At 47.9% G+C, this 18,464-nt stretch overlaps 1 protein-coding gene across 1 annotated transcript in view; it reads right to left on the bottom strand.

The window, feature by feature from the left end:
* Positions 1 to 11,299, bottom strand: part of LOC120032728 (E3 ubiquitin-protein ligase TRIM39-like) — a 99,316-nt gene extending 88,017 nt beyond the window's left edge. The window contains exons 1-2 of the mRNA XM_038978917.1: positions 11,278 to 11,299; positions 10,852 to 10,926 (exon numbers count right to left, since the gene is read on the bottom strand). Coding sequence (XP_038834845.1) covers positions 10,852 to 10,926; positions 11,278 to 11,299 — 97 coding nt within the window. The remainder of the gene's footprint in view (positions 1 to 10,851; positions 10,927 to 11,277) is intronic.
* Positions 11,300 to 18,464: the final 7,165 nt, after the last annotated feature.

Here is an 18,464-nt window from a genome sequence, read left to right as displayed (position 1 = left end):
CGTTGCTGGGAAGGGCCCATAAGTAAGCATGTCCCTGTTAGTCTCCTCCTGTTTTTACCAAGCGTGTGACAAATAACACTTGATTTGTCTGAGCCAAGCTCCCTTAGGCACCTAGCCACGTGGCCTGCTAATACAACACTGGCCTGCTACAGGGCCTTCTGTTTTAATGAGACACACACACGCATACACACACACACACACACACACACACACACACACACACACACACACACACACACACACAGAGAGCGCGCGGATAGATCCAGATAAATAATTACCTGTGCTGTGGAGGAATCCCTTTGGCATTTAACATGAGGCACATGTCTCGCTGCTGAATGGGAGATTTATGTGTGAAAGTCAGGGGCCATGGCTCAAACCCATGCTGGTGGCAGGTGTGTGTGTGTGTGTGTGTGTGTGTGTGTGTGTGTGTGTGTGTGTGTGTGTGTGTGTGCAGGGGCTAGTTCTGTAGTGAGAGATAGCTAATAAAACTGACAGGCAGGAGAAATGGGAAAAACAGTAGGAATCCTAATGTCTTACAAGCTGGCGGGTGAGACGGAATCGATGTAGGAAGGGAGGAAGTGAATGGGGGGGGCTAAGACAATGAAAGAGGTGGGGGGGGGGTCTCTAGGTAGAGTAGAGAGAGTCGGCTGTGGAACAGTGATGATGGATCAGTAGAGACACTGCAGTGAAAACCTCCTCTCCTGCCGGTACAGACAGAGACCAGGTGTATTGATCTATCATACCTACCGCTTGTAAAGTAAACAGAACCCCAAATCAATAGATTCGCTGTTCCTTTCATATGGTAGTTGGTGAAAACGAAAATCACATAAATCGATGAGCACTTCCTGCTTTCTGCACTCTGGATCATTTATTGTGAATAGAGACGTTTTAAGAGTGTGTCAGTTCATCCGTTTGTTGAACAACAAGGGACTGAGCCCGCAAATTACTCCCTTCAGCCCCCAACTCTCCACCCCATGAAACCTAATGTCTACACTGACCCTCATATGTGTTCAGAGTTTGTAGTGTCCTGAGAATTCCTGTCTGGGTCAGTACGCAGCGCCATCTCTGCAGCCAAGCACATTAGGGCATAATGGACTTGTCTCATAGCCCCTAGTAGTCAGCTGGAGTGTGTGTGTGTGTGTGTGTGTGTGTGATACTGTGTGTGTGTGTGTGTGATACTGTGTGTGTGTCTGCATGTGTCTCTGTGCGTGCCTTGGCCTTGATAGAAGCAGTGCAGGCTGATGAGCTGTGTACTGTAGAATCTTTTCTCTTTGTTTTGCATCCCATTGCCTCCTGGCCCGTCAGCCGATCAATAATGTCATTCTTAACCAGTCAGTGCTGCGCCGTGTTGAGACTGCAGTAATTACCTTCTCCATTATCGGACCACATTTCCCATTATACTGTAAGCAGCTTTCATTAGCCTCCTCTCTACTGCCACTGCCAGGCCCTGCCAAGGGCCAAAATACATACTCAGGAAGTCATCATGTGCGCGCACACACCAACTCAATCTTATACTTGCAAATACATTCACATGTACACGCACGCACGCACGCACGCACGCACGCACGCACACACACACACACACACACACACACACACACATGGGTACACTCAATTTGGCAGCCAGTGTACCCATCACAGAGCACTGACTTGGTAATGTCCAATGTAGTAATTATATTTCTATGTGGCTGACCATCCAGTGGTCAGAGTCTATTAGCCTGGAGTCAGGGACAAAGAGCTAACATCTCTCTGTATATATAGTAAGTCAATCTTTATTCAAAGACCTTTGAGCCAAGCCTGATTCATCTCTTTGACCAATGCTATCTTTTGACCATAGGTCTATTCTTGCTATTTGACCAATCAAATTGATTGCCAAATATGGTTTTGACACTGCAGTTATCTGGGTAGATTTCAAGGAGACGACAATGTTTTCTCTATAAGCTTGTGAAATTTGTGAAAAGAGCACAACCACAATCCAAAGACCCATCCCATTTCATTATATTCTTCATCTAATAAATGAGTCCTTTTCTTTGTGCTTAGGGATGCGTGGCCTGACCCGTGAAAAGGAAGTGCGTTAATAAAGAAAACGTTATCCATCTGCATTCTCTCTGGCACCACATGTTCCGCTATCTCCCTGAATCAATGGCAGTGTGCTAATGGTGTCAGGAGACTTCAATTAGCTCTCTGCCACGCTCCGTCGCTCGCTCTGTCCTTCCTCCGGGAGAGGGCCTTAAATCGTCTGAAATACCACAGCCATTAAGTGTTATTGCCCTAATGTCTGTTTAAACAGGATACAGAAACAGGCAGGCAAGGCAAAGACCCTCGGTGCACTCTTCGTCACGATGCAGATCCCTTTGGAGTCAATAAGTTCACCCCACAGGAGGTTTGTGGCACCTTAATTGGGAAGACCAGGCTCATGGTAATGACTGGATCAGAATTAGTGGAATGGTATCAAACTCATCAAATACATGGTTTCCAGGTGTTTGATGCACTCATTAAATCTGTTCTGGCCATTATTATGAGCTGTTGTCCCCTCAGCACAGTATGTTTTTCTTGTGATCTGCCTATAGCTTTGCAAATGCCTTTGAAAGACCAAGGAATATTATACAGACTAGACTGTCACTAGCTAGTGTCTGTAACTGTTGTCACCACATCAGGTCAAGGTCAAGTATTGACTTATTCTGTTGTATCCAGACTGTCTAGCCTGTCTGAAAATAGAATGTCATCCTCTCCTGTCTCTGGCAAACCCCTTTGTCTGCAATATGCTGATATATTGAACTGCGGCAGAAGCTAAATGAAACCACTCAACTGTATTAACACAGATACCACAGCCACTGTAAGAAAAAACGACCACTGACTCTCCTCCCCAAGAACATTCCCAAGGTCCATAGATGCTAAGTAAGAAACCTCCAAATGGTTGACATACACATGATAATACAAAGTAAGCGAAAGATTTTTGACCTCCTCTCCCCTGACAACTGATGGATGGGTGTTTAATGGAGGTGACCCGTGGTTGTTGGCAGTGGGGTGTGAAAGGCACATTGGCACAGCGTGAGAGCCCGCCAGCCATAACTGGCACAGCTACCACTAACGCCAGCCATCATGCCCGTGTGGTGCAACTCACAGGTTCACCACACGTCAGAACCCACCGCTCTCCCTAAGTTGAATTCATTAAAGGTAAACTGCCCCTTAAAACCAACTTCTCTGGATTTACACTGCCCATGTGGCATCGATATGAGTAAGAAACGCTAATTCTAGTGTCAAAGTTGGCTACAAATGTAAATAGGATAATTTTGGTCATAAAGTCAGTCTCCATAATAGAGTTTATTCAGACTTACTTGAGGGTTTGGTTTGGATTACAATTATGACAACAATTCATGCCCATTTTTGACCTGTTAACACGTTATGGCAACGTGTTTTCTGTGAAAAGCCTGGGCGAGTTCGCTTTGCATGGCTCGATGCCCTGGGTGGGCAGAGACCTCTCCGTAGGAGGACCAATGGAATGGTCGAACATGAGCAAACCCTGCCCACCTGGGGCACTGGGTCACACAAAACAAATTTGCCCACTGGAACCTCTTCCCCAGACAACATGTGGTTAGTACTTGTCCTTCAGGAAATAGCTACTCTAGTATCAGGAAATAGCTACTCTAGTGATAATGGGCTGTAGCTGCCATAAAGTTGTTCAACAAACGTTGGGAGATGGCCTGGATGTGGATTACATCCGACTAGTTTCTATTTGGCTTGTCAACCGTCAAAACTGAGACTAGTGTGTTGGTAAGTAGCTAAGTTTTGTTTATAGCTAGCTAGCTACGTTAGCTAGCTAGCCGCATGTCATTATTTGATAGGCTATGCCGCTATGATACTAGGCTATGATAGCGTGATGTAACTAGCTAAACACATAGCGTCTCCCTAACCTTCAACGTGAGAAGATCGTTTGAAGAAGAGCGTTATGAATATAAGTATTACTTATACGCTCCCATTAATCTATACCGTTATTTTCATGCTTTGCTTAAGCTTAATAACATGCCCATTTTTTGAATTCTACTACATTTCTGCAAGTGTGTGTTTACTATATATTCACTTGAAGTCGTTATGTTGAGTCATGTATGAGTTTGACTTTGAGCTCCGTGCTTGCCAAGGTGACACCCAAATTGAAACGGACAAATTGAAATGGACTTGGCTTCGATCCAGGAGATGTTCCTCTGCTTGGATATCCCCTCCTACTAGGCTGATCATTACGGCCAATCAAAATGCCTCCAAGCGTTTGGAGACAGAAATGTCAGAAATGCCCTTCCAATGGTGTCACCCTGACAACCTGTTGAAGGCTATTTCCTGACATGTCGATTATCTTATTTCGGATATTTCTGCCACCCTCCTTTTAAAGACCCACTCCTCAATGGGTAGGCCTATATACCATTCATTTAAATCAGGGGTGTCAAACTCATTCCATGGTGGGCCGAGTGTTTGCAGGTTTGGGGTTTTTGCTTTTGTCTAAGACCTAGACAACCAGGTGAGGGGAGTTCCTTACTAATTAGTGACCTTAATTCATCAATCAAGTACAAGGGCGGCGCAAAAACCCACAGACACTTTGCCCTCCATGGAATGAGTTTGTCATTTAAATGATCAAAACCAGCTGGAAATATCAGAGAGTGGGTCTTTAATACAGGCTTTGATTCAGCCAGACTCACAGATGCCCCGCTGCTTTAAAGGCTGTTAAAGGGGACTCTTGTTGGTCTTCTTCTAGGGTCCTGTGTCGTCATCTCCTCACTTGTCCGTCTTTCCGATTCACCTACCGCTGGCATGAGATCACACGTTCCCAGCGTGAGCGACCTCGGGATCAGGGAACACCGCTAACTTTCTCAGATGAGGGGAACTCCCATGGCATTCTGTTATTTCGAGTTTTCCCCTGGTTTTTCCCCCATCTGTGTTGTTACAGGCAATTAAGGGGGGACATAAGTATTCAGCTGGCATGGCGGCAACAGTGGCGTGGCAGCCTGTGCATGTCATAGCCAATCACATTCAAAGTGACAAACTGGTGGTGACACCTCACCGTGACTAAATAAATGATGGAGTGTGGAGCTGAGGGAGAAGAGGGCTGGATGTTTCTATCATCTTTATGGGGGCTATACAGGCTACACTCTCCCCCTGTCTCTCTGACTCTCCCCCCTCTCTGACTCTCCCCCCCTCTCTCTCTGACTCTCCCCCGCTCTCTCTGACTCTCCCCCCTCTCTCTCTCTGACTCTCCCCCATCTCTCTCTTTGACTCTCTCCCGCTCTCTCTCTCTGACTCTCCCCCGCTCTCTCTCTCTGACTCTCCCCCGCTCTCTCTCTCTCTGACTCTCCCCCCTCTCTGACTCTCCCCCCGCTCTCTCTCTGACTCTCCCCCCGCTCTCTCTCTGACTCTCCCCCCACTCTCTCTCTGACTCTCCCCCCGCTCTCTCTCTGGCTCTCCCCCCTCTCACTCTCTGGCCCTCCCCCGCTCTCTCTCTCTCTGACTCTCCCCGCTCTCTCTCTCTCTGACTCTCCCCGCTCTCTATCTGACTCTCCCCCATCTCTCTCTCTGACTCTCCCCCGATCTCTCTCGATCTCTGACTCTCCCCCCTCTCTCGCTCTCTGACTCTCCCCCCTCTCTCTCTCTGACTCTCCCCCGCTCTCTCTCTCTCTGACTCTCCCCCGCTCTCTCTCTCTCTGACTCTCCCCCCTCTCTCTCTGACTCTCCCCCCCCCCTCTCTCTCTCTCCCCCCTCTCTCTCTCTTACTCTCCCCCGTCTCTCTCTCTTACTCTCCCCCGTCTCTCTCTCTCTGACTCTCCCCCCTCTCTCTCTGACTCTCCCCCCTCTCTCTCTGACTCTCCCCCCCTCTCTCTCTGACTCTCCCCCACTCTCTCTCTGACTCTCCCCCCGCTCTCTCTCTGACTCTCCCCCCGCTCTCTCTCTGGCTCTCCCCCGCTCGCTCTCTCTCTGACTCTCCCCGCTCTCTCTCTCTCTGACTCTCCCCCCTCTCTCTCTGACTCTCCCCCTCTCTCTATCTGACTCTCCCCCCTCTCTCGATCTCTGACTCTCTCTCTCTCTGACTCTCCCCCATTTCTCTCTTTGACTCTCTCCCGCTCTCTCTCTCTGACTCTCCCCCGCTCTCTCTCTCTGACTCTCCCCCGCTCTCTCTCTCTCTGACTCTCCCCCCTCTCTGACTCTCCCCCCGCTCTCTCTCTGACTCTCCCCCCGCTCTCTCTCTGACTCTCCCCCCACTCTCTCTCTGACTCTCCCCCCGCTCTCTCTCTGGCTCTCCCCCCTCTCACTCTCTGGCCCTCCCCCGCTCTCTCTCTCTCTGACTCTCCCTGCTCTCTCTCTCTCTGACCCCCCCCTCTCTATCTGACTCTCCCCCATCTCTCTCTCTGACTCTCCCCCGATCTCTCTCGATCTCTGACTCTCCCCCCTCTCTCGCTCTCTGACTCTCCCCCCTCTCTCTCTCTGACTCTCCCCCGCTCTCTCTCTCTCTGACTCTCCCCCGCTCTCTCTCTCTCTGACTCTCCCCCGCTCTCTCTCTCTCTGACTCTCCCCCCCTCTCTCTCTGACTCTCCCCCCGCTCTCTCTCTGACTCTCCCCCCCTCTCTCTCTGACTCTCCCCCCCTCTCTCTCTGACTCTCCCCCCGCTCTCTCTCTGACTCTCCCCCCGCTCTCTCTCTTACTCTCCCCCGCTCTCTCTCTCTCTGACTCTCCCCCGCTCTCTCTCTCTCTGACTCTCCCCCCCTCTCTCTCTGACTCTCCCCCACTCTCTCTCTGACTCTCCCCCCGCTCTCTCTCTGACTCTCCCCCCGCTCTCTCTCTGGCTCTCCCCCGCTCGCTCTCTCTCTGACTCTCCCCGCTCTCTCTCTCTCTGACTCTCCCCCCTCTCTCTCTGACTCTCCCCCTCTCTCTATCTGACTCTCCCCCCCCTCTCGATCTCTGACTCTCCCCCCTCTTTCGCTCTCTGACTCTACCCCCTCTCTCGATCTCTGACCCCCCCCCCTCTATCTGACTCTCCCCCATCTCTCTCTCTGACTCTCCCCCGATCTCTCTCGATCTCTGACTCTCCCCCCTCTCTCGCTCTCTGACTCTCCCCCCTCTCTCGCTCTGACTCTCCCCCGCTCTCTCTCTCTCTGACTCTCCCCCGCTCTCTCTCTCTCTGACTCTCCCCCGCTCTCTCTCTCTCTGACTCTCCCCCCCTCTCTCTCTGACTCTCCCCCCGCTCTCTCTCTGACTCTCCCCCCCTCTCTCTCTGACTCTCCCCCCGCTCTCTCTCTGACTCTCCCCCCGCTCTCTCTCTTACTCTCCCCCGCTCTCTCTCTCTCTGACTCTCCCCCGCTCTCTCTCTCTCTGACTCTCCCCCCCTCTCTCTCTGACTCTCCCCCACTCTCTCTCTGACTCTCCCCCCGCTCTCTCTCTGACTCTCCCCCCGCTCTCTCTCTGGCTCTCCCCCGCTCGCTCTCTCTCTGACTCTCCCCGCTCTCTCTCTCTCTGACTCTCCCCCCTCTCTCTCTGACTCTCCCCCTCTCTCTATCTGACTCTCCCCCCTCTCTCGATCTCTGACTCTCCCCCCTCTTTCGCTCTCTGACTCTACCCCCTCTCTCGATCTCTGACTCTCCCCCCTCTCTCGCTCTCTGACTCTCCCCCCTCTCACTTTCTGACTCTCCCCCGTCTCTCGCACTGACTCTCCCCCCTCCCTCTCTCTCTAAAACACCCGCCCATTACTCTGTCATGGAGCATATCTATATATTTCACCACCCTGTATGTATCTGCTTGAATGTGAGACATGAAGTCATTTTTCCACCACTACATCGTGAATGTGAATCCTAACCGGAGAGAGCTGTTTGTGGCTATGGAGATTCATGAGTGTCCTTCTGACTGCGTGGCTAAGGAGCCAGGATGAAATTGTCCCATTTATACACTGTAGTATAAACAAACAGACGTGTGACTCCAAGAGAGAGAGAGAGAGAGAGTGTCCAGGATGAGCCACAATCACACTCACATTTAGTGCACCGGTTGTGATGGGCCCTGGTCAAAAGTAATGCCCTATATAGGGAACAGGGTCCATTTGGGACGCAGACTAGATCTCCCCAATGATGATTCATGGGTTTAATCCAGTCTGCCCCACACCCTCCCACCAACAATGCCTGCGCTTAACACATCACTGCCTCCGCGGGACCCACCACCATTTGTCCTATTTAGGACACCGTCATCCCTCTGATATTCCTAGACAATTCAGGCACAGTGTCTCGCTCTGCCGGCAGGCAACCCCCTCACGTTGGGCGGCAAGCCACCATCGAAGACATAGAGCATAACATGGGACGCTACCAACTCCAGTTACTTTTAAAACGAGGTTGAATAGTGTAGTTTAAGTATATTGTTATTCAACAACTTATATCATCACAGATGAAAGATACGTAGAAAATGAAAGAAAAGTTGTGTTTTTCTGCCTATCTGACCTGGAAGTAAACAGCATCTCTGTCTACAGGATATTGTCGTGTAAAGAGTAGGATTCCATCGTCCCTCTTTGACCTTAAGTACATCACCGGCCTCAATAAACCTCCATTGATTTTGCTATGGCTTTTTATTGCTACATTGAAAACCAGATAGCATCAGTCCTCCTATTCCCATTTCCACCTCCGGGCTAGCTAAGGGTTGTCCAATCCCAGATCCTTTGTGCTGTATTGCCCATAGAAATATAATCTATAGAACGGGGGTGCCTATTAAAGTCAATTATGCTGTAAGCCATTGTGAGTGTACCAGACAAATTGCCAGGTTTATGGGTTCCAAGCCCCTTCTATAGATTCTATTTCTATGGTATTGCCAACTCCTATGGTAGCACAAACAGATCTGGAACCAGGCTAGAGCTATGCTAAATAAGCTATTTAACATGTCTTAAATGTTACTTTCATGTCCCAGCAGGGAACGAAGAAAAACTCAGAGGGGGGACATGAGGATACAGTTTTGCAGGAAGAAGAGCAGAGGAAGGCCCCAGAGTTTTCCAAGCTGGAGTTTTGAAGCTGAAAGATAAGGATGTGTGTGCCCAGCATGAGAAAGCAGGAATCCTCTCAATGAGGTAAAATGCTCATTTTCAGCTCAGATTGCTCTGGCTCCAAAAGCTGTTACTTCATCTCTCCATCCATATTTCTCTCTCTCCCCCTCTCTTTCTCTGTCTCTTTCTCTCCCTCTCTCCTTATCCCTCTCCTCTTCTGCCCTTTGATAATAGCACTGAGCCTTTTATTAGGTGTGGCACGGTGTCAGGGAACGGCCACAGCATCAGAACAGGGATGGACAGAGTACAGGCACTCAGAGGAATACTCACCCAAAACCCAACGTGCACTGCAGACACCAAACAAAAACTCCGTTGCTTTCCATAAGTAATACAACTCCTTGATTGACAGGGGAAATCCCCCTGCTTCCACCCTGTGGGCCTCACTGCAGCGTATCCCGGCATTCATCTCATTATGACTCTGACTGTGAGTGGGGTGGGATTGGAAGGGAGCCGGAGCTCTGAATAAACAGTGGGATGTGAGAGGCTGTCCACCTGGTGATGCTACTCCTCCTAGATGGGAGTCTCAGGCTGTCCACCTGGTGATGCTAGTCAACCTTCTAGACTGGAGTCTCAGGCTGTCCACTTGGTGATGCTACTCCTCCTTCTAGACTGGAGTCTCAGGCTGTCCACTTGGGGATGCTACTCCTCCTTCTAGACTGGAGTCTCAGGCTGTCCACTTGGTGATGCTACTCCTCCTTTTAGACTGGAGTCTCAGGCTGTCCACTTGGTGATGCTACTCCTCCTTCTAGACTGGAGTCTCAGGCTGTCCACTTGGTGATGCTACTCCTCCTTCTAGACAGGAGTCTCAGGCTGTCCGGCTGGCCCACTGTTGGACTGCAATGAATGAGCAGTTGCTATTACAGAGGAAGATTGGATGTGAGAGAGTGTGTGCGACCACTGTTGGAAAAGGGCTGTCTGTGTGTGTTTCTGTGAGGGAGAGTGTGAAGGTCAGTTAGTTACTTTTTTCTGTGTGTGTCTTTAGATCACATTGTGTATTAGATAGATTTGGTCTTTCCAAGGGGACTTGCCCTCTATGTTTCCCTTCTGACCCTCTGTTACGCCGTGGGCCTGCGGACCCATCAGTCACAGTCTCATCCTGGGGCCTGTGTGGCCCCTCTGGTCCCTTCTCCCCTCAGCCCTCCAGTCAACACACTGACTGCACCGTCGCTGTATCCTGTCGATTGCAGCACCGCAGCAGTTAGTTTGTGTGTTCATAAAAACAGTGTTGGAAATGTAGAAAAACGGACCATTTTGGAGATCGATGGTTTTATTAAAGATTCCTTGAAGCAAGATTTTTCAACAGATGGAGATCGTGGTATATTATACTGTATATAATTACAGACTGAGGTGGTGTCAACTTTAACTGTGCTGTTCCACTGTTAGAGGCCTTCACTGGTAGGCTCTTTAGCTTGCTGTATGTATGAAATACTGGAACGAGCGGATCAGTGAAAATGAGAGGCATTGTAAGTAGGTGTGTGTTATTATCAGGATCAGAGAATGTCAGCTCTCCTCTGTTCCTGTACTCTGATCTTCCGGGAGTCCTGACTCACTATATGATGAGACTCATTATCATACTCATCTGGGGATATTACTACGTATATATCAAAAGTATGCAAAACACCCCAGATTTCATCCCATATATCATGATTACTGACAAAGTCAGGGGCCACACCTACAAACCAAAAGTGACTGTTCCCAACCTCAACATCCCAGCTGTTTGTCGCTGAGTTAACGCCCTCAAAACCCCTAACGCCTGCATAGCCAAACCTCTCTGGGTTGTGAGGAAGCTGCAGTGTCACCACCTCTCACACTGGTTAGATCCTCAGACAGGATAAGATAGGGGTTGGCAGGGTTGGGGTCCAGAATCACAGGAACTGAACAGAGACAACAAGGTTTTAATGTTATTTAGCAGACACTTTTATCCAAACTTAGTCATGTCTGTATGGGTGTGCATGTCTGTATGGGTGTGCATGTCTGTATGGGTGTGCATGTCTGTATGGGTGTGCATGTCTGTATGGGTGTGCATGTCTGTATGGGTGTGCATGTCTGTATGGGTGTGCATGTCTGTATGGGTGGTACTGGGAATCAAACCCCCAATCCTAGCGCTGCAAACATCGTGCTCTACCAACTGAGCCACACAGGACAATTTGAAATATTTAACATAAAATCAGACCCACAATCTTATCAGAGATCATAAATGTATTTTTCTGTAAGCAATTACTCACCGTATTGAACAATCCCCTGCATCTTCCCCCAGACTTTGTAGGACAGATTGCCCAGCTGTCTGGCCACGTTTATCAGCACTCCTGAGACTAGCTATGGATCCGGCAGCGTGCACTGGGCTCTGGAAGAACATTCAGGAGTCAGTGCTGCTGTGGGGTCGGCTTCAGAACCACAGAGAAGAGAGAGGAGGGAGATAACTTACAGTACCTTTTCACTGTGTTTCACTGGTAGGTCTGCAGAGGAATGAGAAAACAGGCTACGTTTTTAACAAAATGAATGTATGATGATGCATGTTCATATACGATGATATAATGATATAATGCAATTTTGCAATACACCTGTAACACAAAAATACAATATTTCTCTAGTTTATAGTGTAAAAAAACTTCACCTGTAAGAACGAGACGCCTTCAGCTCTGTTTGTTCTCTACGGCCGTGATACTGTCTGAAAGAGAAGACATCTCTTTGACCGTCTTCTCAATCTACGTCTTCATCTTCCAACTCCTTTCCACCTCTTCTCTTTTCCAGGCCAGCTATCCTGGCTGGCCTCTTCATCTCGTAGGAACCGGTGAAGCTTCTCAAACTCTTTCGCGATCTGCTTCTCTGTGTGCTGTACCGGAGTCTGGAGACACAATATAATTACATCTCAGAAAATATTACCGCTGTCGTTTTTATCTTTCAAGATCCGTTGGCGCGCGCGAGCGAGCAGTGTGGGGGCAATTATTGAATAATATAGACTTCGACATTTATTTTGCAACTCTCGCGCGCGCGCGACACGAGCAGTGTAGTCAGCCTGTAAGGTCTACACCAGTTGAATTTGGTGCATGTGATAAATACCATTTGATTTCAAAAGCCATCTCTCTCAGCCCACAAAACACACAAAAGAATCCTCTAGCGTTAGCCCTGGCTCGAGGGTAAGTCATGTCGTTGTTAAAGAGTGAGTGGGATCATTTAGAATGAAAATTCCATAGTTCCCGCTTCCGGGTGGGTCTGTTGCGGCACTCATCATTCTCACCTTGATATGCTGTGCTGTTTTATCACAGGCGAGCTTGACTTCTTTCAAGATCTTCAGTTTCTCCTGCAATGACTTCAGTGCACTCTGAGACTTCCTTCTATAATTTAAGTAAAACCTATCAGTGTACCCAAGCGTACAGATTAGACCAAAGGCTCTATTCAATCCGTATCGAGGAAGTTCGGTGTTACAGCGTGATTGAAATTTAAAGGCGTTGGCGAACGCGCAAATGGAAATAACCTTTACATTTCTATTGCGCAATCTGCAACACTTCAGCGATACAGATTGAATAGAGCCCTACATCCATAGTTTAATAAGTAATTCCCTCTTCCAAATATATAAATGTTGGGGAGACTTTTAAAATGACCACATGTTGCCTACCTTATGATCTTTTGCAGCTTCGTCTATGGCGACGCAGTCATGACCTTTGTGTTTCCTTGAATCATGACACACCGAACAGATAGCCTGTTCATCCTTCCGACAGAAGAGCCTGAGTTTCTCACAGTGCCGACTGCAGAGCACCTCAGACCCTGCTGAAGCTCTCGGACTCCTTTCCTGTCAAGACGGCTTCACACAGGTTCTTTAGAGACAGGTAATTAGGAGGCTCATACTTTGAGGATCTTCTCCTGCAGACGGGACACTCCTGAGATCCGCTCTCTTTCCAGAATTCCTGCAGACAGGTTTCACAGAAGCTGTGGCAACACGACAACACGATCTCTGAAGATGTCCCAGCACACAGGACAGGAGAAATCCTCAATGGGGAGAGAGACTTTGCAAGACATTTTCACACTTGCCTCGCTCTTCTGGAATGTCAAGCAGAGTTTACTTTTAAAGACTCACCCTGTTTGTTATCAGCGCTACAGTTTAGTGGAATGTCATTATCTATATTCCAGTATCTGCGCTAAGATGTTGAGATTCATTCAAATTCCTGTGTCGTGAACCTTGTTCTGGTTTTGAACAGCAGGCAAATAAACAGCAGTTACAGAGTGCCCAATGTTACCGCGCTGCACTAAGTTTAACTGAACCTGTTAAAAGACTTCCTGTTAAAAGACTTCCTGCATCACATGTAATAAGAATCTTTGAGATTCTGGTTGTAATGAAAAGCGCCATGTAAAATACATCTGTTATTAGGTGTGTGAGGGCAGAGCAGAGCAGATGCCAGTACCTGAGAAAGATTTTGATTTGATTGTTGTGTGTGTGTGTGTGTTTGATTGACATACCTACCTCAGTGTCATATCCCAGCCTTTTTGTATTGTTCCAACCCTCAACCTGCGTAGGGAAATCTGAATTACGGAAGAGATTGGTTGGTTGGTTCATTTCAGAGGAGACGTAGTAGAGGTGTCATCCCCTGTCTTCCAACTGCCATCTTTGTCACACACAGCATGGAGACGACAGGACGCCTGTGTGTGACTGTCACTCATAAAACATACCACTGCTCAGCCACTGAGAGAGCTGAACTCTACCATGCTGGGATCAACGTGTGTGTGGTGTGTATGCGTGCCATTGTAGCAGTAGGCTACTCCTCTGTGTAAAAGTGTCAGATTGAGATGAGAGGGAAGTATTTGCATGTTTATTACACCTGAGATTGAGAACACCTCTTGAATGTTCATGTACACACACACACAGACACGCAATAAAATAAAACCTCCGACACAGAAAAAAATAGAAATAAAATGTTTTGCTCCTCCCACTGATTCCCCTCATTCATTACAGATAGGTCAATGTCCGTCATTGTTACGTCTGATCTCTCTTCTCCACCGATTCCCTTCATCCCTCCATTTGTCTGCATCGCTCCCCCCTCTTTTTACATCTGTTAGTCCAAAGAAAGGGATTGCTAATTGGAATAAAAAGCTGTTGCAATGAGAAACGATAGAACGGTCGGTTAGGAGGGAACAGAGTGTGTGTCCCAGATAGCACCCTATTCACTCTTTAGTGCACTACTTCTGACCAGAGCCCTATGGATCCAGGTCAAAATAGTGCACCGTATACGTAATAGGATGCCATTTGGGACACAGACAGAATGATTAACGATTATTCATTAGCTTCTTTTTTTCAGTTACAGTTCAGCCTTAATTAATTGTTTTTGTTTGTTTATCTCGACTCTCGGACACCCAATTAGCCAAGGAGAAGAGGAGGGCGAGAAGTGAAACTGATTGTTTAAAATAGGCTTCCTTTTGCTCTTCCTGTGTAACCTTTACTCCATCACAAAGGACTGGACAGGTAACAGTACTCACCTGATAGGATCCACATTGCTTTCATCCTCTGTTCAGATTAGCGCAGGTAAATGTGAAGGACACAAGTAGAAGACTATTGAGATGCAGCCTGAATCTTATTGGTGTCCTGTTTGGGCTGAGGAGTCCTAAACTTGGGTGAGCTGAGCTGAGTTGGGCTAGGTTTGGCTTTGCATTGAGCCCAGAATCAAAGCTACTTGAAGTGCTCCGTTTGTCAACTAGCTAGCTCCCAAGCCATAACATGGACATATGGATCATGTGTGTACTCTTGTCTATAAATGCTATACTAGATTACAATCTGTTTCTCATAATTCCCCTCTCCTGTATGGTTCATATTTACAGGATTAACATACCATGGAAAAGTATTTCAGCAGTGACAGTACATTCCTACCTGTAGTGTTCCTTAAGGCACCATTGTGAATTCAATTAGATCGGTAACATTGGCAGTGTCACACCCTGATCTGTTTCACCTGTCTTTGTGATTGTCTCCACCCCCTCCAGGTGTCGCCCGTCTTCTCTATTATCTCCTGTGTTTTTATACCTGTGTTCTCTGTTTGTCTGTTGCCAGTTCGTCTTGTTTGTCAAGTCAACCAGTGTTTTTTGTGTTTTTTGTGTTCAGCGCCTGCTTTTCCCCAGTCTCTCTCTTCTCGTCCTCCTGGTTTTGACCCTTGCCTGTCTTAAACATTTATTTTTATTTTTTATTGTTTTTACCCCCCCTTTTCTCCCCAATTTCGTGGTATCCAATTGTTAGTAGTTACTATCTTGTCTCATCGCTACAACTCCCGTACGTGCTCGGGAGAGACGAAGGTTGAAAGCCATGCGTCCTCCGAAACGCAACCCAACCAAGTCGCACTGCTTCTTAACACAGCGCGCATCCAACCCGGAAGCCAGCCGCACCAATGTGTCGGAGGAAACACCGTGCACCTGGCGACCTTGGTTAGCGCGCACTGCGCCCGGCCTGCCACTGGGGTTGCTGGAGCGCGATGAGACAAGGATATCCCTACCGGCCAAACCCTCCCTAACCCGGACGACGCTTGGCCAATTGTGCGTCGCCCCACGGACCTCCCGGTCGTGGCCGGCTGCGACAGAGACTGGGCGCGAACCCAGAGTCTCTGGTGGCACAGACTAGACCACTGCGCCACCCAGGAGCCCCCCCCCCCCCCTTGCCTGACCCTGAGCCCGCCCGCCTGACCACTCTGCCTGCCCCTGTGCCTGACTGCTGTCCTGTACCTTCTCCCCTGTTGCTGTAATAAATATTGTTACTTCGACACGGTCTGCATCTGGGTCTTACCTTATCCTGATAGGCAGTAGAGTATGTGATCATAGCGTATTATTCAAAACAGAGGAAGTATCCCCAGCCAACAGCATTGACCTCACCTCAACTGTCCTCATTGGCTGGCAAAACAACTGATTTTAAAATTACGTTCTGCATGGCCTGTGTTCTTGCTCTTTGTTCAAATCAAACCTAAAGAGAAGCGAGGAAGCCTTTGACACAAATCAATTCACTCTCCTTTTTCACCACGCAAACAGCTTCTCCTTTTCAACACAGGGTTATGTTATCAGCCCTGTCCAGAAGCCTACAATCTAGCCAACTGCAAGTTAGTGAGTTACCATCCTCCACCAGACTAATATTATTTCATAGGCTTTGTTCCCCTTGGTACCAGAACACAGACAACTTGTGTCATCAGAAATCAGATCCCTTTTTTTTAAGCTAGAGAAATGAAATGGCTTCTTTCTCTCTGTTACTGATGCTGGCGCCATACCCCCTCCTGTCTCTGTCTACCTACTGTTACAGTCCGTTGGCATGGTATATGGATGACATCAGTTACGCTGATTTCACAGTGTTATACATCCCTCATGTATAACACTCTGACAAGGACCAGGGCTTTATACACTCGTGCACAGTCTGCGGCTATACTGATGGTTTCCATTGTGCGTTGAGTACCAGAATGAGTGTGACATAGACTCTAGTTTGAGCACTGCAACATCCATAAACTACAAGTGATGCTGACAGCAGGTACTGAACATTGGGTTGGATCCACTATGGTGCAGAACTGTACATGGAGCAAGTTTAGCCATAACACAGAATGACAGAATGATATTTAGACTGTATTGATCTCTTTTCTCGTTGATGGAGGTGTGCGTGTGCGTGTGCGTGTGCGTGTGTGTGTGTGTGTGTGTGTGCGCGCAAACATCCACAAGAATTTGCAGGGGACATGGAAAAAATAGAATATAATTATATTTTGTTATCCATTTCTGACAGGCTGGAAGCAACACATGCTCAGCCACAGGAGGCTGCCGCCCAATATGGAAAGTGAATTCCCTTCCTGTGCATTTCGGTAGAGAGTGTAAAATCTTGTGAATTAGGGAAACCTGTTATTAGGATTTTACACTCTCTACCGAAACGCACAGGAATTTACAATAGTGTTTTCCTCACAACAGACTGAGAACCAACCAAGACAGAGAGTCCCTGAACCAGTGATACTGTACCTTCATTTGGAGGGCCAATGTGCTGCCTGTCAGTCAAAATGACACATCAGTGTCTCTCTCTCATGCACGACTGGGCTGGAGATTTCTCTTTTCTGTCATCTCCATTTGGGCCCCTACAGATCTGCTCTCACACTGACTCGCTCTGTGCTGATTTTTGCTCCACCGCACCAGTGATTCAGAGAGCTGGAAAGTGTGATGGGACTTGTGATGTGTCTGAATATGATTTTCTCTCCTTTTTGGTGCTTTTCTTTATACCTCGGCCCATTCCGGGCCCACGGGTAACGTGTAGTGTAGTCTTATAGCTTATTGTGTGTCAGATTCAATTCTGATGATAGTTTCACGTTCAGCGGTTTGAGCAGCTTAATGACTTACTGTATCTTCCCTCGATGAAATGCCACAAATTCAGTGTCAGTTTGCAGGTTTATAGTTAATCAAACCACTAACTTCGTACCTTAATAGAGGACAACTCAGTGTGTTCTGGATGCATATATAAACAATAAACAATTACTAATGAAGCAACATTGCAGTATAGTATAAGGGAATGTCGTTATTACGAAGCGAATCCATATTCACCGTTCAACAAGTGACCGCTGGGTGTCACTGTTGCATCCGAATGGATGTAGAGTTTGGTTGCTGTCCTTGGTCCTGAAATAGACACAGCTAAACTCAGCAAAAAAAGAAACGTCCCTTTTTCAGGACCCTGTCTTTCAAAGATCATTCGTAAAAATCCAAATAACTTCATTGATCTTCATTGTAAAGGGTTTAAACACTGTTTCCCATGTGTGTTCAATGAACCATAAACAATTAATGAACATGCACCTGTGGAACGGTCGTTAAGACACTAACAGCTTACAGACGGGAGGCAATTAAGGTCACAGTTATGAAAACTTAGGACACTAAAGAGGCCTTTCTACTGACTCTGAAAAACACCAAAAGAAAGATGCCCAGGGTCCCTGCTCATCTGCGTGAATGTGCCTTAGGCATGCTGCAAGGAGACATGAGGACTGCAGATGTGGCCAGGGCAATAAATTGCAATGTAAGTACTGTGAGATGACTAAGACCGCGCTAAAGGGAGACAGGACGGACAGCTGATCATCCTCGCAGTGGCAGACCACGTGTAACAACACCTGCACAGGATCGTTACATCCAAATATCACACCTGCGGGACAGGTACAGGATGGCAACAACAACTGCCTGAGTTACACCAGGAATGCACAATCCCTCCATCAGTGCTCAGACTGTCCTCAATAGGCTGAGAGAGGCTGGACTGAGGGCTTGTAGGCCTGTTGTAGACATCAGACATCACCGGCAACAACGTCGCGTATGGGCACAAACCCACCGTCGCTGGACCAGACAGGACTGGCAAAAAGTGCTCTTTACTGACGAGCCGTGGTTTTGTCTCACCAAGAAGGATGGTTGGATTCGCGTTTATCGTTGAAGGAATGAGCGTTACACT

Source organism: Salvelinus namaycush, chromosome 39, assembly GCF_016432855.1.
Source record: "Salvelinus namaycush isolate Seneca chromosome 39, SaNama_1.0, whole genome shotgun sequence".
In the NCBI taxonomy this organism is placed as follows: domain Eukaryota; kingdom Metazoa; phylum Chordata; class Actinopteri; order Salmoniformes; family Salmonidae; genus Salvelinus; species Salvelinus namaycush.
This window is presented reverse-complemented; position numbering and strand designations above follow the sequence as displayed.